Here is a 24,104-nt window from a genome sequence, read left to right as displayed (position 1 = left end):
CTTTCAAAAGTTGTCAGCCAGGGCCTTCCTCTTTCCTCTTTTCAGAAATGTAAATTTGACAAACTTGTGCTAATGGAAATGCACTTTTTCATGAGTTCAGTGGTACTTGTGATTTTAGTGGGAAGATTAATAAAAAGCTGCATTGGTAACAGATGATATTGTATTAGAACTGTTATTTCAAATGTTGCTTACAAACTTGACATAGATTGTTTATTTTCAACCATCCTGTGTGGTTTTTAGTACAACTTAAACCTTGAAAAACTAGTTGAGACAAATTTGCTAGAAGAAAATTAAAAGGCATGAGGAAAGTTATTCTTATTTTCAAATTATTATATTTTATAATCCCAGAATTGTCCTGGTTCTGCTGTTCTTTAGGCCTGTGTCCTGCAGCGCCAGAGGAAAGGCTCCATGAGCAGCGATGCCAGTGCCTCCACTGACTCCAACACTTACTACGAGGATGACTTCAGCAGCACTGAGGAGGACAGCAGCCAAGGTAGTAGAGTTTGCAGCAGCTCAGGATTTTACACTGCTTTTCACATTTAATGGAAACCTGGCTACTGTGCTGTTGCCTTCTCAGACTATGAGTTGTAACACTGAAAATACAGAGCAGTTTGTGAGGTCTGTGTGGCAGAGCAGTGCTGACTGCACTCTTTTGTGTAAACTGAAGCCTGAGTGGCTGGGATTTGACAGTATTTGCTTAAGAGGAGAGTGGAAATAATTTCATTGTGTAAATTCCTGCTGGACCTCTGTGAAGGGGATTTGCCTTGTGATTTGGACAGAAGAAATGAAGCTAGCAGATGCCTTAAGGCTGCTCACTGAAATTCTGTTTTAGGCCTTTCTCAGGCTGGGTAGTTTCGTGAGGTGTTTGCTTTTAACAGTATGGGTTTGTTGTTCTTGCCCTGTGTGCTAGATGATGACAGTGAGCCAATCCTGGGGCAATGGTTTGAAGAGACAATCTCTCCCAGCAAGGAGAAAGTGGCCCCACCACCACCCCCTCCACCCCCTCCTTTGGAGAGCTCGCCGAGGGTGAAGAGCCCCAACAAGCAGAGTGCTGGGGAGAACGGGAACATCTTGGCCAGCCGCAAGGACCCCGAGCTGGTACGGCCAGAGCTTGGCCCTGGGGAGCTGGGGGGGCTGGGGCAGGCACTGCTGGGCTGGGGCACCCTGCTGCTGCCAGGGACTGCTGTGCTGGAAACAGCAGCTGCTTCTGGTGCACTGCTCGGGGAATCAGGGAGCGTTATGGCTGTGGAGAAGGATCCCTCTCCCTCTCCTCTCTGACGGAATTTCTCAGGATTTTTGCTGCCAGAGAAGCAGAGGCTGGAGATTGTATCTGTTTGGGTTCCAGAGGGAGAGGGAAAACAGGGGCAGAGCTGCAAGAGCTGCAGCAACTTGCTGATAGAATGCTTTTAGCTCCAACTCCGTTGGGTAAAGACAAAAGTAAGTAATGCAGTGGAGAAGTTGGAGGCCTCCAACCTTCTCAGAGAATTCTGGAATCAGTCCTGATGCAGACCACAGTGCAGGAATTGCCATTAGTGGATTGCCATTAGTGCACCTTTCCTCCACTGCAGGGGGGTGAGATTTAAGGGGCTTGATTTATTTTGCTGGTGGTTGTTTTTGTTGAATGTTGTCCCTCTGCTTTCGTTGTTTCTATAGTGTGTTTCTCTTTTCTTTTCAGTTTTTGAGCCTAGCTTCAAACATTTTGAACTTTATCACTTCTTCTATGCTGAACTCCAGGAATAACTTCATTCGCAACTACCTGAGCGTGTCCCTGTCGGAGCAGCACATGGCCACGCTGGCGAGCATCATCAAGGAGGTGGACAAGGATGGCCTGAAGGGTGAGTGAGCAAACCTCTCTGGTAGGGCTGTACAGCCCAGAGGTGTCTCTTTTTTTTAGTTTCATGTCAAAGTTTTGAATACTGGAGAGCAAAGGTAGTAAGTGGCTCTCGATCCCTGTCTTACAGGCACGTCAGATGAGGAGTTTGCTGCTGCTCTGTATCACTTCAACCATTCCTTGGTGACCTCAGATCTTCAGTCCCCTGCCCTGCAGGTGAGCTGGGATTGAATGCATAAATAAAATGAAGAAGTGTTGGTGTCTGTTTATGCCTCTATATGGGTTCTCCACATCTTGAGTAGTGTGTTGGTTGTTCCATTTGGCCTTGAGTATATTCTGCAAAACAGGTTGGAATATTTTGAGTCCCATGATTTGAATGATCTTTGCAGTCATCCAGCACAAAACATCCTGCACAGTGTAAACTTAACATTTAGAGTTCAGACTAATCCACTAGACTCTGAAGGTGATGAAAGCTGAGAAGGAAATGAGTTTGTGTATTTTGTCTTGGAGAGTTGCCTCCATCCATGAATTTACCAAGAGACATTCCTGCAGATTTGCTCTGCTGTCAGGACTGATGCCAAAAGGCCTTGGAATTTCTCAGGAGAGAATCAACTTAATCCTTTTGCTTTCATGTCCTGACTTTGTAGCCTCTAGGTTTATTTGCTGGGTCATGGGCTGACCTGACTTAACCCTGTCATGGAGGTTATGAACCTGCTTCACCCATCACTGAATTCAACCCCTATACTTAGTGGGTTGTTTTCTACTGTATATAAAACACTCTGTTGTTTGTTAATTTTTAAAAGCAGTTGCATTTTTCATCCGTCTGCCTTTTTATTACATTCGAAAAGAAGCAAATATTGCTGTGATCAGTCAAAGGGCTGTTCTTGCAGATTCACAGATACTGAACACAGTAGCATAGTCTCTCCTGCTCTGATGTTGCAGTGAATGAGAAAAACTCATTAATGCCATTTTTTCTGCCTTGGTGTTGAGGCTTTGTTGTGTTTAGGTGGTGAAGTGACAGCTTCGAGTGTCTCTCAGTAGCTCTGCCCTGTATCTGAGACAGGAGAGGCATTGCTGTGTGAGCAGAGCTGAGAGCCCTGCTGTTTGTTGTCAACTATATGCTCAGATCCTACTTTTAATTAATTGAAGCATCAGACAGGACTTGCCTCTTTCCAACAAGCCTGTTTCGTTCCAGAACACACTTCTCCAGCAACTGGGAGTTGCCCCTTTTTCTGAAGGTCCGTGGCCTCTCTACATCCACCCTCAGAGTCTGTCTGTGCTGTCCCGACTCCTCCTGATTTGGCAGCATAAAGCCACTGCCCAGGGAGATCCTGACGTTCCAGAGTGCCTTAAAGTCTGGGAAAGGTGAGATCATTTTATGTTAACTGGAAATCGGTCATCTCTTACCTCTCTCATTTCCTGTCAAGTGAGAATTCTCTGGCCCCAGCATTCCAAGTGTGTGTGTTCACTGATGTGGGATCTGAGTGGTGCTGCGGGGAGCAGAGGGTCAGTCTGCTGTGCTGGGGAATCCTTCACCCAGTGCCCAGGATATTTTTCCTGCACTCAGGAGGCTGAATTGCAGCAAGGCTGGCTGTAAAAAGGGAAGGAGGATCTCTTATTTTTCAGCAGGTTTCTGATAGGTCCTGCTGGATGGTGCAGAGATTGTTCCTCTCTGCCATTACCTGGCTTTCACTGATAGGGTTTAGGTGGTTTAAAGCTCTGATGAAGAGGTTTGAATCACCCCTTCTCCCTTTGAATGATTGTTCCTGTTTTCCACTAATATGTTTGCAAGTGATTTAATTTCTGTAGGTTTTACTGCTCACACAATCTCATTCCAATACGTAACATAGTGAACATTTGTGAAATTGCCAGTATTAGAACAGTAAGCAGAAAAATAGAATTATTTCTAGTTAAAGAGATTTTAAAGAGGGATCTAAACTTGGCAAACTTCCTCTCCTGTTACCAGGTTTGTGGGCACCCTGAAGCAAAACGCCTTGCAGGGGACTCTCCCCAGTGACACAGAAGATCTGAATGTGGAGCATCTCCAGCTGCTGCTGCTCATTTTCCACAATTTCTCCGAGAGGGGCCGCAGATCCATCATGATGCTCTGTATCCAGACCATTGTGGAGCTGACAGCAAACATGGAGACCCAGCAGTGTTCTGTGCCTCTTATCGTGGCGCGGCTGCTGCTGGTGTTTGATTACCTGCTCCACCAGTATTCCAAGGCCCCTGTGTACCTGTTTGAACAGGTGAGGTTATGACATCTGCATATGTAATTGATCACCCAGCAGGAATCTGTTATTGGCTCTCATTTGGTGTGTTCCTTCCACGACCCTTGTGAGTAAATCAGTTTTGATGTTGTTACCAAACCTCGGAGTTCCAAGGAATGATTAATTATGGCTGGTTCCTAGCAGCAGGTTCAGTTGGAGTGTAAATTCCTGGTGTGACTGGTGTCTTAATAAACCCTAGCAAGGACAGGATGATTGTCCCGCCATATCTTTAAAATCTCGAGTATTTGGCTCTTTATTTCACAAATACCTTTTGTACTTCCTTGATTTAGTGTTTGACCGTGGAGGTTTTTGGGACTGTCCTTGTTAATGGGACAAGATGGTGCTTTGTGCCTGGCTTTTCCAACTGTGGGAAGCTTGGCCATGGATTGAAACTGCTCAGTCCAGAATAAAAACCATCAGGGAGGGTCCAGGGCTTCCCCCAGAAGAGTGGAATATTGTGTTTTGAGTAGGACTGTTTCTATTTTTTGTTTCTTTCTCTGTGGGGTGGTATTTTCCCCTACCCCTCAGTGACATGGATGCCATGGGTGAGTTTTTGTTTGTTTTTTAAATTCAGGTACAATATAATTTGCTGACTCCACCCATTGGCTGGGTGAGTGGATCCCAGGACAGCAGCAGACGAACATCTGTCCCGCTTTATCATGGCTTTAAAGAAGTGGAAGAAAACTGGACCAGACACTGTTCATCAGGTAAGAAAGAAAATGTAAGGAGTTTTTTATTGCAAGATTTGCTTTTATAAATAAATCAGAGCCTTTCTGTGCCTGGGTTTGAGCATCTTTTCCTGCTTTTAATGGCCATAGTTACAATAGATAAAAATACATCAAATACATCTAATAATGCAAGAATTGTTTTATGAAACAAAATTCAAAGTTGTTCTCTCCTAGGAGTGTGCAACAAGTAATTAAAAATAAGCGTGTGTTTATTTTGCCAGGATTGTAGGAGTAGGAAAGCTTTGGCTGCCTATACCACAGGTTAGAGCACCTCTAATGTGTCATGGAGCTGGCTTGGGATCTGCTAGTGGTCATACAATGCAGAAGGTTGTGGGGGTGGAGGAGAGGATATAACAACATGTGACCTGTTTAAACTGCCACTTTGAAGGTTGGTTTTTGTTCTCACATTCCAGACTCTGCCCCACAGCCCAGGTTCTACTGCATCCTGTCTCCAGAAGCTTCTGAGGATGATCTGAACCGTCTGGATAGCACGGTATGGCACTGCTGGTAGAGACTTTCTGGAGGGCCATAGGGGTTTGCCAAGTGCCAGGGAAAACAGACAAGAAGGAAAGACTTAATTAAAAAGAGGAGCCAGGAATCTCTCACTAAATGGAGAAGAGTGGCCGCATAAGATAACATGGGATTCCTTGTACCCCTAGTCGGGTGTCAGGGCAGTCACTGTGCAAAATCTTTGAAGATCTGTTGTAGTACTTGCAGGAATGCTTGGGATTCAAAGACACAGTAGAGTTGTTTTCTCATCACTTTGCTCCAGGTTCTCCTTGGGTTTTGTTGGCATCAGGGTTATGGGTTCTCTCTCCTGCCTGCTCCTTATCCCCAGTCCATTGATCCTCAGTCCCAATAGAACCTCTCCCTGAAGTTTATTTTGCAAGGTTTTGGGCTGTAGGTGTTCTGAATGCTTGAAGAGCTTTGCAAAGCAGGGTCCTGATTTCTCATCTCCTGCAGGTGTGTGAAGTCCTTTTCTCCAGGGCTACAAAGTACGATGAGCTCTACGCAGCCCTCACCTCATTACTGGCTGCTGGCTCCCAGTTTGATACACTCAGGAGGAGGGAGAACAAAAATGTCACTGCACTGGTAAGACTGTCTGGCTGCCTGTGTTGAGGAATAACAAGTTTTTAAACTTAGTATTTTCAAGCAAAGTATTTAACCAAAGTATTTTGGACTGTGCTTGGAATAATGAGGAACTTAAAAATCTCATAGCTAACCCTAGTGTTTGTGGTGGCTGCACGTCTCTTGAGCTTTTAATTCATAATGTCCTTCAGACTTCCTGTAAGTCCATGGTAATTCCAGGAGGTGTGGCTAGAACACGATTAAACAGGAGAAAATTGTATCATTTTTCCTTTTTCTTTTCTCACTCCTGTGTTGCATATTTTATTGTTTAATATGACATAAACTCAGTCCAGAATGTGTTCATCTATTTGGCACATCTGCAGAAGTGTGGAGTCCCTGAGGAGATATTTCAGTAGCTGTAATGATGGAGACTGCAATCTTTCTGTACTAATTTTTCCAACTGTTCCTCTGTTTAGGAAGCCTGTGCCCTTCAGTACTACTTCCTGATCCTGTGGCGGATCCTGGGGATTTTGCCTCCCTCCAGAAACTACATGCACCATTTGGCCATGAACACTCCCGAGATGAGTGACTGTGACCTCTTGCACACCCTGCGCTGGTCTTCCCGCCTGCAGATCCCGTCCTACGTTGTGTGGATCAAGGTACAGCCTCAGCTCTGTGGGGTGTGCAGGGTGGTGACAGTGACAGTGTCAGTCCCTCCGTGCTGACTGCACATGGGATTTGTTTTGGGGGAGCTTGTGCCTGTGTTTTCTCTACTGGTTCATTCCAGAGCACTGTTCAGGTGTGATGGATCTGGGTTTTGGCATTTGTAGGATCACCTTATCAAGCAGGGCATGAAGGCTGAACATGCTGCTCCTCTCATCGAACTGACCTCCAGCAAGTGCATCTCAGTGAAGTATGATGTGGAAATAGCAGAGGAATACTTTGCTCGACAGGTGAGGTGTGGGAGTGCAGCTGGACATACAAACTTCTGCTTCTGTGGGATGATCTGCACTTACTGTTCCATCTCCTGTGTTTCCAGATCTCTTCTTTCTGTGCTGTCGACTGCACAACCATTCTCCAGCTGCACGAAGTCCCCAGTTTACAATCCATTTACACCCTTGATGCTGCCATCTCCAAGATCCAGGTTTCTCTAGATGAGCACTTTTCCAAGTCAGCTGCAGAAACTGATCCCCACAAGTCCTCAGAGATAACCAAGAACCTCCTCCCTGCTACACTGCAGCTCATTGACACTTATGCTACTTTTACCAGGTACAGTCCTTGGGATTTCCAGCAGGAATACAATTTCCTGCTGTGCTTTGGGCTTCCTCTGCATTTTGTGTGTTGTTTTCTTAGAAGTGCCTGGGAGTTTTATAGGCTGAAGTAATTGTTTTGTGTCCTCTAGAGGGTCCATTGCTTTAAAAGAAGAATAACAAGTAGCTTCTCAAGCCACACATAGGACTTTGTTGTTTCTGAGTAGCCTCCTTGTCTGATCTTCCAAGGCTTCCTTGCAAGTTTGCAAAACCAGCTTTTCCTCCAAAGATAAAACCACCCTCTAGGATAGTGCTACTTAAGGTTATTTCTCTGGCATAATACCGAGGCTGTCAGACCATCAAGAAAGAGAGGGGGGGTTAATTCTTACATGAAGAAATCTAAATTCTTCTAAACTCTCATTAGAACCTGTGTGGAAGAAAGCAAAAGTAAATCAGCTTTTTCTTTTTGGGCACTTCTCCTGGTAAGTAGCTTAGGGGAGATAAAAGCCCAGAAGTCCCTTAGTGGTGTGAGATGAAGTGTGGGGCAGAACTTCAGAAGTTTGTGTTTTATCTGTCACTCCACTGGCACTCTCAGTTGTGAGCCGCAGAGCCGGTTGCTGAGGTAAATCCCCTCCCTCCTGCCTGCAGATCCTACTTGCTGCGGAGCCTCTCGGAGGAGGCTTCCCCGGACAGCAGACCCTCCGAGGAGAAGCTGCGGGGCTACGCCGCTGTCCTGGCCATCGGCTCCAGCCGCTGCAAGTCCAACACTCTGGGTGAGGGCCAGGGCAGTGCTGGCTTCAGGGTGCCTTCCCCGTGGGTGCATCTTCCTACAGTGCTTCCAATACCCAATTTCAAAGTGGTCTCCACTGCTGTTCAAATGACGGAGTTGTGCTGCCAGCAGCACGCTGCAAAGTCTCTTCAGTACCCTGCCAGCTGAAACAGTTGGGCAGACCTTGAAAGGATCATTATCTTGTGAGCTCCTCTGGATCAGTGAAATGTTTGTATATCCATACTGGAGCTTGTGGCATGGAATAACAAGGGGAATTATGAAATGTTGGTATGCTGAAGATTTCTATGAATGAGTATTTGTGCCATGTTTTCTGCAGTTTTAATGAAGTGAAAGAAGCTGGGATGCTCTTAAACAGATAGGGTTGATTTTTGCTTGTAGACTTTTGAATCTATTCAGTGCCTGATTGTTCTGTGTAACTGCAGGTCCAACCCTTGTCCAGAACTTGCCATCAGCTGTGCAGACGCTGTGTGAATCCTGGAACAACATCCACACCAACGAGTTCCCCAACATCGGTTCATGGGTGAGTCCAGCCTCAGGGCCTGATGTGGTGTGAGTGCAGCTGCAGGCATTGCTGGGAATGGGGGCAGTGTGTGGCTCTGTCCCAGATCCAGGCTCTGATGTGTGTGTGTGTGTCCCTCCCCAGCGCAACGCCTTCGCCAACGACACCATCCCCGCAGAAAGCTACATCAGCGCCGTGCAGGCTGCCCACCTGGGCACCCTCTGCAGCCAGAGCCTGCCCCTGGCAGCCTCCCTCAAGCACACCCTGCTGTCCCTGGTCAGGCTCACCGGGGATCTCATCATGTAAGTCAGGCCTTGTGTTACACTGTGTGTTCCACACACTGCTGGCTGCTTTGCTCTGTGTCCTCCAGGGCTGGCTTCGGGCTGTGTCTGTGTGACACTTACTGACCTGGTCCTGCTTCTGACCTAAACCTTCCAGTTCAGTTCCAAATACCAAATGAATGACAGACAGTCTTTCTGTCTTCTGTGGTATCTCCAAAGGTCCAGCTCCCTGAGGGAAATATTTTTGTCAAATATGGACTTGAAGAAGAGGGGATATAAACTGACACGATACGGGTCTAAATAATTCATTTGTGACTTGTTATCATTCACTTGGGTGAAGTTTTTAATGTTTAAGGAAAAGTGAAATGCCATTTTTTTTCCAGGGACTTAGTCTAAAGTACTCTGAAACCAAAAAGTAGTTGTTGACACTGCAGACAAGCCCCAAAGCCACCATATATGATAGTGGGACTGTCTAGGCAGATGCTGGAACTGTATATATGCAAAAGTAACATGTAGAATTTTCCAAAGGGTGACTTTTTTTCTGAGGGGGAAAATGGCTGGGCCAGTGTTTTTACCCCACCTTTCCAAAAAGGGTTTAATCGCTGACTTCCATCCAGAGTTATGCCTCACTTCATGTGAATTCTGGTTTCTGGTAGGGATGATCTGTGATACATCATGCAGAGAATTAACTTGTGTCCTTTTCTTTTCAAGCTGGTCCGATGATCCGAACCCGCCCCAGGTGATCCATTCCCTGCTGCCCCTCCTTCTGGAGACCAGCACAGAGAGTGTGGCAGAAATCAGCAGCAACTCCCTGGAAAGGATCTTGGGCCCGGCAGACTCCGATGAGTTCCTGGCCCGTGTTTATGAGAAGTTGATCACGGGGTGCTATAACATACTGGCCCATCACTCTGACCCAAACAGGTAACAAAGCTGTGTGCAAAGCTTGGCTACAGCAGGATTGCTTCTGGAACAGAAAAAAACAGCTTATTTTTATCTGTTGAAAGCTTCTGTACTTGTATACTATAAATATGAGATGTTTTTTTCACATTACCAGAATTGTGGAGTGGGGGTGAGAGCAAGAGAGAATGGGGAGGAGTAAGAGTAGAAGAGACTTAAAGTGTAAAAGGAGCAGCTCTTTATAGGAATTTGTGTGTGAGGTGTCAGAGAGGTCTGGGTTATTTTAGGTTTCTGACTGGGACTTGCCTTACAGCATCATGTGTCCCTTTGTTCTGACTTGGTGGATTTGTTGGTGTTTATGTAAAGTTATTCATCAATTGTTTTTCTCCTGTCAGTTGGAAGAAGAGCTGCTTTCAATTGGTGGAAAAATTACTGGATTTGTAATGGCAAATAGTCACTTCTGGCCTCTCAGAACTGTTGTGGTTGTTGAAATTGTTTCTAGATGTTCTTATTTCATCCTCATGTATTTGATCCTTATCTATGCCTCTTTTAATCCTCAGTGGCCTGGATGAGTCCATCTTGGAGGAATGTTTGCAGCATCTGGAGAAACAGCTGGAGAGCAGCCAGGCCAGAAAAGCCATGGAGGAATTCTTTTCAGAAAGGTGAAGTCACCATGGAAGTTGTAGCCCAGGGACTTCACTTCTTGTCCTTGTTCTGTTAGCCTGTCAGTGTAGACACCAAGGTGATGTTAATGCCATTGTACAGGAAAATACAGACTCTGTAGAGCCAGGATATCCTTCAGGACGTTCAGGAGAGTGGGAAGAGACTCTCAGGGGGAGAGGACCTGGATCTTTGTCCAAATCAAATGCTCAGCGAGGCCTCACAGTAATGATCAGTGGGGAATCTTGCAGGATGATTATTCTGTCAGAGCAGGTTCCTGACAGATGCTGCTCTGAGCTGCAAAATCCCAAATTCAGTGTTTCTGTGGGGCCACGGGTTGATAATTTTAAGAGTGGGGGAGGGGAGGGGTTGGCCTGACTTAGAATCATAAAGATAAATTGTGCTGGCAGCAGCCTAGAACAGCTAGAACAACTGTGATAGAAACAGCCTAGCACAACCACAGTGTTCTGAGTATGAGGCGAGCAAGAGGAAAGGCTTTCCATCAGAAAGCTGACCTTGCCTGGTTTTTCTCTCTACAGGTTGAACAGTTCAGAATGAAAGCAGCCTGGTGGCTGTACATTGCTAGTATGGAAGGGAAAGATAAGCAAGAAAATCTGTTTTGGAGCCAGTTCAGGCCCTTTTGTGACTGGATATGTAGAGAACACTGAAATGCTACTGAGGAGCCCATTTATGAGTTTTGGTCTGAGCTGGGTTTGTTGTTTGGCTGAAAGCAGTTTCTGTGGTTTGGCTGCTGAGCAGTGCTAGCACAAACTCCTTCCAGTCTGAAATGTGAGGGCAGAGAGAAGTGGAGCCAGTGGAAAAGGGGAATGGGCTGCTCTTTAAAAAGCTGATTTAATTCTCCCCTCTGTACAGCGGAGAACTGGTGCAGATCATGATGGCAACGGCCAACGAGAACCTCTCGGCCAAGTTCTGTAACAGGGTGCTGAAATTCTTCACCAAGCTCTTCCAGCTGAGTAAGTGCCAGTAGGATCTCCTCCCTCCTGCCTTTTCCACTTCATGCTGTTCTTGTATTGTCTGAGATTGGAAGGTGCTTGGAAGAAAATCTGTGGGAGGGAGCGGGATCACAGCTTCATGCTTTCAAGGAAAGCCATTTCCACACGTGTTCCTTGGAGCATCTGTCACTGACAGTAACTTTCCCCCCAGCTGAGAAGAGTCCCAACCCCAGCCTGCTGCGCCTCTGTGGCTCCCTGGCCCAGCTGGCCTGTGTGGAGCCCGTGAGGCTGCAGGCCTGGCTGACCAGGATGACCATGTCCCCACCCAAGGACTCGGACCAGCTGGACGTGGTGCAGGAGAACAGGCAGCTGCTGCAGCTCCTGACCACTTACATTGTTCGGGAGAACAGGTAAAGCACAGCCTTGGTCCTGTCTTGTGTGTGCTCTGCGTTCCTCTTGCTCTCCAGAACAATCTCGTGTGAGTTGCTGCTGGTTCTTTGTGGTACCTGTGTGAAACTCTCCTCTTTTTGCTCAGCCAAGTGGGGGAAGGCGTGTGCACTGTTCTGCTCAGCACTCTGATACCAATGGCAACGGAGATGTTGGCCAATGGGGATGGCACGGGCTTTCCTGAGCTGATGGTCGTCATGGCAACTTTGGCCAGTGCAGGACAAGGGGCAGGACACCTCCAGCTTCATGGTGCTGCTGTGGACTGGCTGGGCAGATGGTAAGAGTGAACTCTGTACTGCTGATGCTTCATTGGTAGGGTTTTTTTAAATTTATTTTCTATTGTTTTGGGGACAGAAATTTGTGTTTCCAGATAATGCCTTCTCTCTTAGTTTATTGTTTGTTGTTTGGGATCTAAAGTGTCTGAGGGAGGCAGATCCGTGTCCATCTGTTCCAAACAATCATGTTTTGTTTCTTGACTCTGGGTGGTTTAGTTACTGCATTTATGCATTCCCTGTTGTTAATCTAAAGCAAACTGAATGCTTAAAGCAGTTGGTCAGGACTGAATTTGTACTTCTCAAAGGCTGTCAGCTGAAGTGAGGGGTTTTGGACTCCCCAATCCAGGAAGTGTTCCAGGCCAGGTTGGATGGGGCTTGGTCCAGCCTGGGATAGTAGAAGGTGTCCCTGCTCATGGCAGGGGTGGGATGAGATGGGCTTTAGGATCCCTTCCATCCTAAACCATTGTGTAGTAATTCCCAGTGTTCTGTGTTGCAGCAAGAAATACCTGTCTCAAAAGAACGTGGTAGAGAAAATGAATGCCAACGTCATGCAAGGGAAGGTAAGGCTTGTGCTGGTGCTGCACTTGCAGGAGTGACTCCCAGGCATGAGTTCAGCTGTGCTGGCTTGGTGGGACAAAACCTGGTGGGAGTTTTAAAGCAATTTGGCCGGGGGGTGTCTGTCCTGTGTTCATGCCCTGTAGCAGCTGTTGTGGGCTGTGAGCTCTGTGGGCTCTGATTTTCCTTGCCTTCTGCTCCCCAGCACGTGACAATCCTGGAGTGCACGTGCCACATCGTGTCCTACCTGGCCGATGTCACCAACGCCCTGAGCCAGAGCAGCGGGCAGGGCCCCAGCCACCTGTCTGTGGACGGCGAGGAGCGCGCCATCGAGGTGGACTCCGACTGGGTGGAGGAGCTGGCCGTGGAGGAGGAGGACTCCCAGGCTGAGGACTCGGTAGGCAGCAGGCACAGTGGATGCTCCAAAGGACAGGAGGGCTTATTCGGAACCTCCCAAATCACCCAGCTTATCAGTTGAGATTTTGTGTTCTGAGTCCTTCACTGAGTGAAGGACCCTGCATGTCAGGCCTGGAGGAGAGGATCTATCATTCCTGCCTAGATGTGTTGACTTTGTGATGTCAACAAAAATTTAATATTTATTTTTTAATTAAAAGGAAGAAATGGAATAAAATGGGTTTGTTCCTACTGGTTGGCTGGCAATTACTAGTTTTTGTATCAGTAAGCAACTTTGAGTAATACTTTAAGTGCTGTTGGGTGGTGGAAAAAAGCTGTTAGGGTATCTTCTTTATTTTTTGTATCAGTATTTTTGTTACTGTTTCTTTTACTTGTTAACCATTTCACGTTACTACAATGTGTCATCATCTCTCTCCATGTGGTTTGATACCAGCTGCCTTCTAGCTCAGTGTTGCTAAAATTTGCTATTAAAATGTACCTTTGGTTTCTTGGGAATTTATTCTGTACATGTGCTTCACTGTAGCTGCACTTATGACACTTCCCTAAAACAATTCTCTTCTGTATAGGATGAAGATTCTCTCTGTAATAAACTCTGTACCTTCACCATCACACAGAAAGAATTCATGAATCAACACTGGTAAGAATCTCAAGCTCGTGTTCAGAGTTTCAGCCTGGTATTTCTGGCCATTGAGAATGAAACCAGTGTAGTTTGTGAGCCTCAAGGCACTGCCTGTCAAAACTCACCTGGCTTATTTTGAGCAGGTACCACTGTCACACATGCAAGATGGTTGATGGAGTTGGTGTTTGCACGGTTTGTGCTAAAGTTTGTCACAAGGATCATGAGATTTCTTATGCCAAGTATGGATCCTTCTTCTGTGACTGTGGAGCCAAGGAGGATGGCAGCTGCCTGGTAAATTCTTTATCCTTCAGATTTTCAAGTCCTTTGCAATTTTCTGTTCTGTAGTAAGTTATGTCAGGATTGTGTATGCAGGAGTGCTGAGACTTAGAAGGCTTTGACTTTATAATGAACCCTCAGAATTTACAGCTTGTCCGGAAATTGATTTTTTTTGCACCAAATAAGAGCATTGGTAAATCTGTGTCCTAGTGACTCCTGGGATTCCACCTGCCTTTACAGAATTTGCTGCACAGCAAAGAATACCTTTTTCCATGTTTTCTACTAGCAGCAAATGAAATAATTATATCTTAAATATGGAAAGTTTTTAATCCTTGGGTGGAGAGTCACATGCAGGATGTTATTTCTTTAGAACTGTGCTCTGATTGCTGCTTTTCCAACCTGCGTTCACGTCATCAGTAGCCAGCTTGAGCCTGGTTTGGGATTTTAGCGTTACTCTGTCATTCCCAGGCATTGGTGAAGAGAACTCCCAGCAGTGGGATGAGCTCTACCATGAAGGAGTCAGCCTTCCAGAGCGAGCCCCGCGTGCCCGAGAGCGTCATCCGCCACGCAAGCACGTCCCCAGCTGAGAAGGCCAAGGTCACCATCAGCGAGGGCAAGGGCCCTGACGAGGAGAAGCCCAAGAAGAGCAGCCTGTGCCGAAACGTGGAGGGCTGTCGAGAGGAGCTGCAGTCCCAGGTATAATTGTCAGCTGCTAAACAGAGATGGGTTATCATGAGGGTCTTGGGCAGGCTGGGTTGGCTGTAAGCTGAAATGAGAGGGTCAAAAAGGGGTGTCAGGCTTTAACCAGCAGTTTATGTGCAGCTCCCATCAGGAGCATCTTGTTCCTCATTTGCCTGATCTGTTTCTTGTAGGCCAACTTCTCCTTTGCGCCTTTGGTGCTGGAGATGCTGAATTTCCTGATGGATGCCATCCAGGTCAACTTCCAGCAGGCTTCAGCCATGGGGAGCAGCAGCCGTGCCCAGCAGGCTCTCAGCGAGCTGCACACTTTGGACAAATCAGTAGAAATGACGGATCAGCTGATGGTACGGAACAAAAGGAATTAACAGTGCGGATGGGGGAGTGGCTTTTAAACAGAGACGTTCCAGTGACACTCTCTGGATGCTTTCCCTGGCTCAGGTCCCCACCCTGGGCTCGCAGGAAGGCGCCTTTGAGAACGTGCGCATGAACTACAGCGGGGACCAGGGCCAGACCATCCGGCAGCTGATCAGCGCGCACGTGCTGCGGCGCGTGGCCATGTGCGTGCTGTCCTCGCCCCACGGCCGCCGCCAGCACCTGGCTGTCAGCCACGAGAAGGGCAAGGTGAGCCCCCACACGCTCCAGAGGGAAGGGGAGCAGTGCTGGAGCTGCTGGGCTCCTTAGGGAGGGGGAACAGTGCTGGAGCCACTGGGTTCCCAAGGGAAGTGGAACAGTGCTTGGAGCCACTGGGTTCCCAAGGGAAGTGGAACAGTGCTTGGAGCCACTGGGTTCCCAAGGGAAGTGGAACAGTGCTGGATTCACTGGGTTCCCAGGGAAATGCAGCAGTGCTGGATCCTGGGGTTCCCAAGGGAAGTGGAACAGTGCTTGGAGCCACTGGGTTCCCAGGGAAAGGGAACAGTGCTGAGGAAAAGGCAGGACTGTGGTTTGTTCTGCCTGTCTTGAGATCTGGTGTGAAGTGTTGCGTAGCTATGGAGAACCTCTTGTAGGAAAAACTGTTAAGGAAAAAGAGTTCCTTCAGCAGGAACAGTGAGAACAGCTCACTGCCATCACCCACCTCACTGTAGCCACCTGAGAGGAGGCTGGAGTCAGATAGGGGTCCATGATTCAGTGAAAGGACAAGAGGAAATGACCTTAAGGTACGCCAAGGGAGTTTCAAATTAGTTGCTATAAATAAAAATTTGTTTGCAGGAGTGGTTGGTTAGACATTGGAATAAGTTGCCCAGAGAGGTGGTAGAGTCACCAACTCTTGAAGTGTTCAGGAGGTGTCTGGACATGGCATTTTGGGATGTTGTTTAGGGGTGATTATGGTGGTGCTGGGGTGATGGTTGGACTCAGTGATCTTGTGGATCTGTTCCAGCCTTGATAATTCTGTAGTTGTGATTCAGAATCAACTGAATAACTGTGGGATCTGGAATTGAAATGCCTGACTCCCCCCAGTTACAGTCAGATAACTGAGCTCATTCTGTGGTGCAGATCACAGTGCTCCAGCTCTCAGCCCTGCTGAAACAAGCCGACTCCAGCAAAAGGAAACTGACCCTCACCCGCCTGGCATCGGCGCCCGTCCCGTTCACTGTGCTGAGCCTGACTGGGAATCCCTGCAAGGAGGACTACCTGGCTGTGTGTGGGCTGAAGGTGAGTGCCTGCCAAGCCCATTTCCAGGGAGCTGCAAGCATCAGCTGAAAGCCAGCTGTGTTTGTTTCCTCTGAGGAGTTAGCAGGGAGCTGCCTCCAAAGTTCTGTCACTAATTCAGCTCCTGATCTACTTTCCTATCAGATAGATAAGGTAAAAGAAGCAGGACCTGGATGAACAATATAATTAATGAGACAGTGCCTCAAAATAGTATTTGTTAATGTATTTAAGCTGATTTTGTTTTAAGAAAAGAGCCAATGTTTGGCTCTTGTCTTAAAACAAAACACACCCAAACTTCGTGTGTTATAACTAGTCTGTAACAATTAGTGTTCTTTGGCAAGGACTCCTCTTTTTGGTATTCCCCCAAATTTAGATTCAGCATTCCCAGTGCAGAATCTACAGATGTGTTATTTAGCTGAGAAAAAGCTGTGTTCTCTGTAGCTTTTTCTTTTCAAATCTTCATGTTATTTATCTTCAGTGCAGGAAATTGAGAGTTAAATTCTCTGAATCATTATTTGCCATTAGAGGAATACTGACTTTTGAGTCCATTCTTGGCTTCAAATATTTGTGAACACTTTACTATTTAACCAATTTTCTCCATTACTCCAGGACTGCCATGTGTTAACGTTCAGCAGCTCGGGATCAGTCTCTGATCATTTGGTGCTTCATCCCCAACTGGCCACTGGGAATTTCATCATCAAAGCCGTGTGGCTGCCAGGATCTCAAACAGAGCTGGCCATTGTCACTGCAGATTTCGTGAAGGTATGTCTGGCCATGAGCTGTTGATGATACAGCTTCTGGCAGACATCAGAGTCTGGATCCTCAGGGAGTTGCATGTGGAAGAATGTGGTAATATTCTTAGAAATGAATTGGAAATATAAAATTGGAATGTTTCTTGCGAGGAAAAGCAAACCCAAATAAGTTAAAGAGAAAAAAAAGCCCCAGACTGTAACATCTCCTGGGGATTCCCTCATCTCAGCTCTTGTTCATTTGCACCATTTTGTATCATAGCAGTTAATTACTGCCTTGATAATCATTGTAGTTAACAATGGTTCTTCCTACAGATTTACGACCTCTCGGTAGATGCCTTGAGTCCAACTTTCTACTTCCTCCTACCGAGTTCCAAAATCAGGGATGTCACTTTCCTGTTCAATGAGGAGGGGAAGAACATCATTGTGATCATGTCTTCTGCTGGCTACATCTACACACAGCTCATGGAGGAGGCCAGCAGTGCCCAACATGGGCCCTTCTATGTCACCAACGTGCTTGAAGTCAACCACGAGGACCTGAAGGTGACTTCCCTTTCTCTCTTTTTTTGCATCTTCCATTTGAAGGCAGAAGTTTCCTTCTTTTTTTACTTCTCCTTTTAAGCCCCCTGATCTAGATCTAGGAGCTTTCTCATTCCTCTAAAGAGAGAAATATCCTTACAGTAAAAGGAGGTGGGGGTGAAAATTAAACCCCTTGATCCTTTCATCTAGAAAATGGAGCATGTTTTCCATGGCTGGCTCTGAAGTCATGCCCAGCAGGATTTCTCAGCAGGGAAATGGCTTCAGAGCAGTGCTGTTCTCAGAGCAAGGCACTCCAAAGGTACAGGAGCAGAAGGGATAAATCTCCATGGCTGGGGCTGGAGAGCTGCAGTCAGCCTTTGTTTCTTCTCTTGAGGATGACCTTTAAAATCTCTCCAGTGTTTTTACCCCAGCCTGCTTCAAAACAGGAATAAATGGGAAGGAGGCTCTCAGGAAGGTCTTTTATGAGCTGGGCGTCCAGGGGATGCTCCATGTGACACTGTCACACAGAGCTGAGGCTCACAGCTGCGGGAGCTCAGGGTGTTACCTACAGCCTCCGGGTGTGCAGGCTCAGCATCCCCTCCCAGAGCCTTTGAAGTGTCTGATGGATGAGTTCGCCCAGGAGTTCAGCTTAGAAAATTGTCATTTAGGGCTCTCTTCTCTCTCTGCTGGGGAGGAGGGGCGGCTTTGGGAATAATTCCATCGTAAATTTAAAAGCTTGACAGAGTGTGTGGGGATATTTGTGTTTATGTTAAATGTTGGCATTTCTCTGGATCCCCCAGGACAGCAATGGCCAGGTGGCAGGAGGGGGGGTGTCAGTCTATTACTCCCACGTGCTGCAGATGTTGTTCTTCAGCTACTGCCAAGGCAAATCCTTTGCAGCCACCATCAGCCGGGCCAGCCTGGAAGTGCAGCGGCTCTTCCCAATTAACATCAAGAGGTGAGGATTCTAGGGGACACTCCCTACGTTTTTATTTCTTTCTTTTTATAATAAATATTGCTTATTATTAAACATCCCAGCTCTGAATGGCCAAACCGTGTGGTGAAAATTCCCTGTTGGCTGATGATTTCTTGCTACTTTTCATGGTCCTTCTGTCTTAATGGACTTGGATGATCCTTGTGAGTCCCTTCCAGCTCAGGAATTCCATGATATCCCAGATGCAGGATGATTAGACACCAAAGCTGGCTGTTTCAGCAGTGGGCCACGCATGCATTTTGTCCTCCCAGCAGGATTTCAGAGCAGAAGGGTGTCTGCAGAGCAGTGGAGCTGCCCAGAGTGAGCTGCAGCCTCTGGAACCGATGGGATTATCCGCCCTCACCGAGGCGGCCGAGAAGGAAGCCTTTGTTTCCTTTCAGCACCACTGCTGCAGTGGACCTTGTGCATTGTGCATGTTAAGGCTGATTTTCAGACTCCCTTGAGGAAAACCAATCTCTTACTCTGTGAATGGGGCAAGAAAAAGACAGTTCTATTGTGTGTTCTGATACGCAGTGCTGGGCACTCAGGCCACAGACTCTTCACTGGCCTGACACAAAGCCAGTCACGAGTGGGCTCTGAAGGAGGGTCAGGTTCCGAGAGCTCCTGAACTCCAGTTGAGTTTGGCTTTGTCTTTTTGCAGCTCTGTTTCTACTTTTTCTAGTGAACAGATGCTTACTCTCCTGCATTGGTCTTTGCTTATTGCTGCTGGGTTTGTTGAAACATGAAACTGTTCATCCGTTCAGATAAAAACATTGCTGGCAGCCATTTATAAATTGCCTCCTTGATTTGGGGCATAAAATGCAACACTAAGCCTGTTTTTCCTTGAGTTTGCAGGGTAGGGATCAGGGCTGAGGACTGGGATGCTTGTGGTTTCTGCCCACTGTGGTGCCTGATTCAGGATGCTCACCTGTAAACCAAACACTGTTCATTGATGCAGTGCTTGAACCCCTGCTCAGGACAAAGTTTAACTCATTTGAGCACAGTGAAATTTGTGTGGTTTTCTTTGTGCTGCTCCTTAAATGAATGTCATTGTGCCCTTTGTCTCTCGCAGTTCCAATGGTGGCAGTAAGACTTCTCCAGCCCTGTGTCAGTGGTCTGAGGTGATGAACCACCCTGGCCTGGTGTGCTGTGTCCAGCAGACCACAGGTGTCCCATTGGTGGTGATGGTGAAGCCAGACACCTTCCTCATCCAGGAGATTAAGACCTTGCCAGCCAAAGCAAAGGTTAGTCAGGGTTCCCTGTATTTTTGACTCTTAAAATCTGGTTTCTTGTTGTTCTGTCAGCCAGATCTCCAATCTTGGCAGCTTTTCTAATGCAAAGAGTTTGTTCGTCCAAGTGAGAGTTGCCAAGCCCTTCCCTTGCCTTGCCTTGCAGATCCAGGACATGGTGGCCATCCGTCACACGGCCTGCAACGAGCAGCAGAGGACCACCATGATCCTGCTGTGTGAGGATGGCAGCCTGAGGATCTACATGGCCAACGTGGAGAACACGTCCTACTGGCTGCAGCCCTCTCTGCAGCCCAGCAGCGTCATCAGCATCATGAAACCCGTGCGCAAGCGCAAGGCAGCCGCCATCAGTAAGGGCTGCTCACGTCACCTTTGTCACTGATTGTCCTGGATTGCAGGATAAGGGGGTATTCTATCTGCCTTCTCTTAGAGGTGTGGCAGTTGTCTTCTGTTAGTAGAACAGGATCAAGAACAGGACCCAAATCTGTCTTGGATTGAACAGACAGGTGTCTGCTAAGGAAGGCAGGAGCCTCCCCTGAAATGGAAAATGTGAACCCCTCTGCCTCTGAAGTGTTATAATTTTGACATTATGGGGCTCTCAGGCAGAGATACAGGAGCAGGAATAACAGTTCTTTATTAGGGAAGAAAATAAAAAATAATAAAATAAACAATGTCGTAATACAAAACAACACTGACAGAGTCAGAACACAACCTGACACCCTGTGGGTCAGGGGGGTGGCAGCAATCCCATTAAATGGTGGCTGCAGCCCTCCTGCAGTGACAGATGTGGTTCTGTTGAAGCAGTGATCCTGTAGAAGGGTGTAGTCTTCCTCTGAAGATTCAGTGGTGGTGGTGTAGATGGGCCTGGTCTTCATCTGGGAATCCAGTGGGAAAAGGCTTCTCCTCTGGGAATGCGCTGGGAAAAGGCTGCCCTGGTATCCCAAAAGCTCAGATTGTATCCAGGTAGGAATGCTTGGCTCCTGCCCTGGGCAGAGCATCTCCCCATGGGATGGTGGAATTTGATCAGCCATGCAGGGACACTCAGTGGCCATGGACAGCAGAGATCTCCTGGAGGGAGGATTGGGTGTGGAAGAGATAAAGAAAACTGCCCAATGAACAGAAGATAACTGCCCCACCTCTGACAGATGGCAGATAGAGTACGCACTTATCTTGCAATCCAGGACACTAATGGAGATGTAAAGACTGATCTACATCATCTAAATACTTAGAAGACTCATTCTGACAATTATATAAGTTCTGGCTGAGTGGATAAAACGTTTCCATAGATGGATGTTGGAACCCTGGTTACTGAGAATTTTAGGCTTTGTGCGCTGATAGGCGCTGACCCTCAAGACAACACTACATTTGACCTGAAGTCGTAGAGAAAGCTTCCAAAATTAAATAATAAAACGAGTATTATTAGTGCATAGTTTAAATAAAAGTGTATAATAACACATAGTAGAAAATTTAAAGTTTTAAAATACAGTAATATATATAAAACAAGATAGAAGTTTTAAGACAGAGACTAGTCCTTCTTTTTCACCTTCTTCATAAGTTTGATAGTAAAAAATCCAACAGATGCATATAGAAATACTTTCCAAAGGAGGCGAGTTGTTTCTGCAGGTTTTTTACAACTTTGCCTGTTCAGAACATCTTTTGTCATAAAGATCTCTTTCCCCTTCTAGCAACTCGCACATCCAGCCAGGTGAACTTCCCCATTGACTTCTTTGAGCACAACCAGCAGCTCACAGACGTGGAGTTCGGGGGCAATGACCTGCTGCAGGTGTACAATGCCCAGCAGATAAAGCACCGCCTCAATTCCACCGGCATGTACGTGGCCAACACAAAGGTGAGTGGGGCAGTCTGGGGACTCTCCTGGGCTTCTGGGTGACATTACTGTTCATGTTGTCACCATGCCTTGCCTTAAAGAGTCTGCTTTGTTCAAATGACCCCGCACAAGTGCTGTACCTGGGGGTACTGGTTGACAACAGACTGAACGTGAGCCAGCAGTGTGCCCTGGTGGCCAAGCAGGCCAGTGGCATCCTGGCCTGGATCAGGAACAGCGTGGCCAGCAGGAGCAGGGAGGTCATTCTTCCCCTGTGCTCCGCCCTGGCGAGGCCGCACCTGGAGCACTGTGTCCAGCGCTGGGCCCTCAGTTTGGGAAGGACATTGAGACGCTCGAGCGCGTCCAGAGGAGGCAACGAGGCTGGAGAGGGGCTGGGAACACGAGCCCTGTGAGGAACAACTGAGGGAGCTGGGGGTGTTCGGCCTGGAGAAAAGGAGACTCAGAGGTGACCTCACCTACAACTGCCTGAAGGGTGGTTGTAGTCAGGTGGGGTTGGTCTCTTTCTCCAGGCAACAGGTGTGAGAACGAGAGGACACAGTCTCAAGCTGTGTCGGGGAAATATAGGTTGGATATTAGGAAGAAGTTTTTCACAGAAGGAGTGATAAAATACTGTAATGGCCTGCCTAGGGAGGTGGTGGAGTCACCATCACTGGATGTGTTCAAAAAAAGCCTGGATATGGCTCTTGGTGCCATGGCTTAATTGAGGTGTTTAAGGCATGGGTTGGACTTGATGATCTTGAAGGTCTCTTCCAATCAAGTCATTCTGTGATTCTGTGGTTCTGTAATTCAGTAAACATGGAGGCACCTCTGTACAGTGTCCTTGGCTTCAGAGGGAGTTTTTGAGCTGTGGTTTGTTCTCTGCAGCCTGGGGGTTTCACCATCGAAGTGACCAACAACAACAGCACGATGGTGATGACGGGCATGCGGATCCAGATCGGCACGCAGGCCATCGAGCGAGCTCCCTCCTACCTGGAGATCTTCGGGCGCACCATGCAGCTCAACATGACCCGCGCCCGCTGGTTCGACTTCCCCTTCACCCGCGAGGAGGCCCTGCAGGCTGACAAGAAGCTCACCATCTTCAGTAAGGCTGCGTGCACTGCTTGGTCTGACCAGCTGATGGGTTGGTTTGGATGGGATGAAGCTGCTTCACCTCACAGCAGGGAGTTGCCGCAGCCCATTTGTTTGCCCTGACTGCAAAAACTGTCTGAAGGGGGAACCCTGAACATTTGGTAACTTTATTTATGGCCCACTTTCTTGCTGCTGTGAGTGAACATTCAGTAGTTCAGCTCAATGATTTTGTGCTGAGGTAAGAGAAGGAAAGTGGCCTTGCAAAGGAGATGGCACTGTCAGTGGCTGTGTGTTAATGACAGTGTCATTGCTGTCCTGGTCCTGTGAAATGAGGCTGGTTTGTACCCAAAAGCAACAGTTTTTAAGAAATTTCTCTCATTGCTGCAGTTGGAGCCTCTGTGGATCCTGCTGGAGTCACCATGATGGATTCCATAAAAATTTATGGCAAAACCAAAGAGCAGTTTGGCTGGCCTGACGAGCCCCCCGAGGACTTCCCGTCTGCTTCCGTGAGCAACGTTTGTCCCCCAAACCTCAACCAAGGGAATGGCACTGGGGACGCCGAGTCAGCTGCCCCTGCTGCTGCCAGTGGGACTGTCCTGGAGAGGTATTTCCACAGTCTTTCCCTTATCTCTCCTTGGAAATGGGTTGTTGTTGTGACGGGCACTTGGGTGCACTTGTGTGCTTTTCCTGACTTGGAGAACTCGAGGGAATTAGTGAGTTGTTCTCACTGCCTTAGACAGCAACAACTGAAAACAGGGATTGATTATCTTGGTAGGAGGGTTTGTGGTGGCTCTTGGTTGATCTGGTGTAGTAGATGGGTAGATCTGTGTGCTTGCTTGTGCTGCCTAGTTCATGTTTCAGCAGTCTCGAGGAGCTCAAAGCAATTTCTGTTGCCATGGTACATTCTCTCATTTCAAGTTGGCCTTTTTTTGGTCTCTAGAGCTCACAAAGGTCAGGCCTCTCTGAAGTTAAGCTCAGTTTTGAGGAGGGCTTTATGTGTGACCCTGCTTTAGGCTTGTGGCTCCCACCAACTTGCCTTGTAGCCCACGTGCCTCAGGCTGAGCTGTTGTGCTGGAGAAGGTGTTGGGTTTTCCCCCATATCCCTGCTGAGAGCCAAACCCCAAGGGTGACCTGGACATAAATTTAGTGAATAAACAGAACTTGTGTTCTTTCTTATGTCCACGCTGTGTTTTCCTTTGAACTCATACAGTCTGTATGGTAAGGATTGTAAAAGCAGCAAAGACAGGAGAGAAACAGCTCAAAGAGGAACTGGTACTGCTGAAAATGAACATTTCAGAGGAAACAATCACTGCTCAGCTGTGAGGAAGTGGTGGTTAATTTTGTCTGACTGAAATTCTCTGGTGGAGGCTCAGGGCTTGAAGTGCCAGTTAGGCCCAGTTGAAGGACCTGTTCAGCCAACCTTTAATATTTTGTCTAATAGTTCATGGGATTTTTTCCTGTGTTTATTTTCCCTTTCCTTCCCTCCTCTGCTGTGACATCCCCACAAGATGTCCCTCTCAGCTCAGGCATGCTCTCTGTTTTT

General features: G+C 47.4%; 1 protein-coding gene across 5 annotated transcripts in view; it reads left to right on the top strand.

Annotated features, from left to right (window-relative positions):
• UBR4 (ubiquitin protein ligase E3 component n-recognin 4) overlaps positions 1–24,104 on the top strand; it is an 83,053-nt gene that overhangs the window by 9,658 nt on the left and 49,291 nt on the right. For all 5 annotated transcript variants that reach the window (XM_038159457.1, XM_038159461.1, XM_038159460.1 and 2 more), the window contains exons 14-49: positions 376–493; positions 911–1,098; positions 1,676–1,835; positions 1,962–2,047; positions 3,027–3,196; positions 3,798–4,080; positions 4,676–4,808; positions 5,243–5,322; positions 5,793–5,921; positions 6,374–6,556; positions 6,728–6,850; positions 6,937–7,166; positions 7,796–7,920; positions 8,360–8,457; positions 8,581–8,738; positions 9,429–9,638; positions 10,175–10,276; positions 11,148–11,248; positions 11,439–11,637; positions 11,763–11,951; positions 12,446–12,509; positions 12,710–12,901; positions 13,485–13,555; positions 13,681–13,828; positions 14,282–14,509; positions 14,686–14,856; positions 14,951–15,133; positions 16,004–16,162; positions 16,769–16,921; positions 17,224–17,451; positions 18,228–18,385; positions 19,473–19,644; positions 19,796–19,997; positions 21,333–21,496; positions 22,358–22,574; positions 22,949–23,165. In XM_038159457.1, coding sequence (XP_038015385.1) covers positions 376–493; positions 911–1,098; positions 1,676–1,835; positions 1,962–2,047; positions 3,027–3,196; positions 3,798–4,080; positions 4,676–4,808; positions 5,243–5,322; positions 5,793–5,921; positions 6,374–6,556; positions 6,728–6,850; positions 6,937–7,166; positions 7,796–7,920; positions 8,360–8,457; positions 8,581–8,738; positions 9,429–9,638; positions 10,175–10,276; positions 11,148–11,248; positions 11,439–11,637; positions 11,763–11,951; positions 12,446–12,509; positions 12,710–12,901; positions 13,485–13,555; positions 13,681–13,828; positions 14,282–14,509; positions 14,686–14,856; positions 14,951–15,133; positions 16,004–16,162; positions 16,769–16,921; positions 17,224–17,451; positions 18,228–18,385; positions 19,473–19,644; positions 19,796–19,997; positions 21,333–21,496; positions 22,358–22,574; positions 22,949–23,165 — 5,792 coding nt within the window. The remainder of the gene's footprint in view (positions 1–375; positions 494–910; positions 1,099–1,675; positions 1,836–1,961; positions 2,048–3,026; positions 3,197–3,797; positions 4,081–4,675; positions 4,809–5,242; positions 5,323–5,792; positions 5,922–6,373; positions 6,557–6,727; positions 6,851–6,936; positions 7,167–7,795; positions 7,921–8,359; positions 8,458–8,580; positions 8,739–9,428; positions 9,639–10,174; positions 10,277–11,147; positions 11,249–11,438; positions 11,638–11,762; positions 11,952–12,445; positions 12,510–12,709; positions 12,902–13,484; positions 13,556–13,680; positions 13,829–14,281; positions 14,510–14,685; positions 14,857–14,950; positions 15,134–16,003; positions 16,163–16,768; positions 16,922–17,223; positions 17,452–18,227; positions 18,386–19,472; positions 19,645–19,795; positions 19,998–21,332; positions 21,497–22,357; positions 22,575–22,948; positions 23,166–24,104) is intronic.

The sequence above is a fragment of the Motacilla alba genome, chromosome 21 (assembly GCF_015832195.1).
Source record: "Motacilla alba alba isolate MOTALB_02 chromosome 21, Motacilla_alba_V1.0_pri, whole genome shotgun sequence".
In the NCBI taxonomy this organism is placed as follows: domain Eukaryota; kingdom Metazoa; phylum Chordata; class Aves; order Passeriformes; family Motacillidae; genus Motacilla; species Motacilla alba.
Note: the sequence above shows the minus strand (reverse complement) of the source record. Positions and strands in the feature narration are given on the sequence as shown.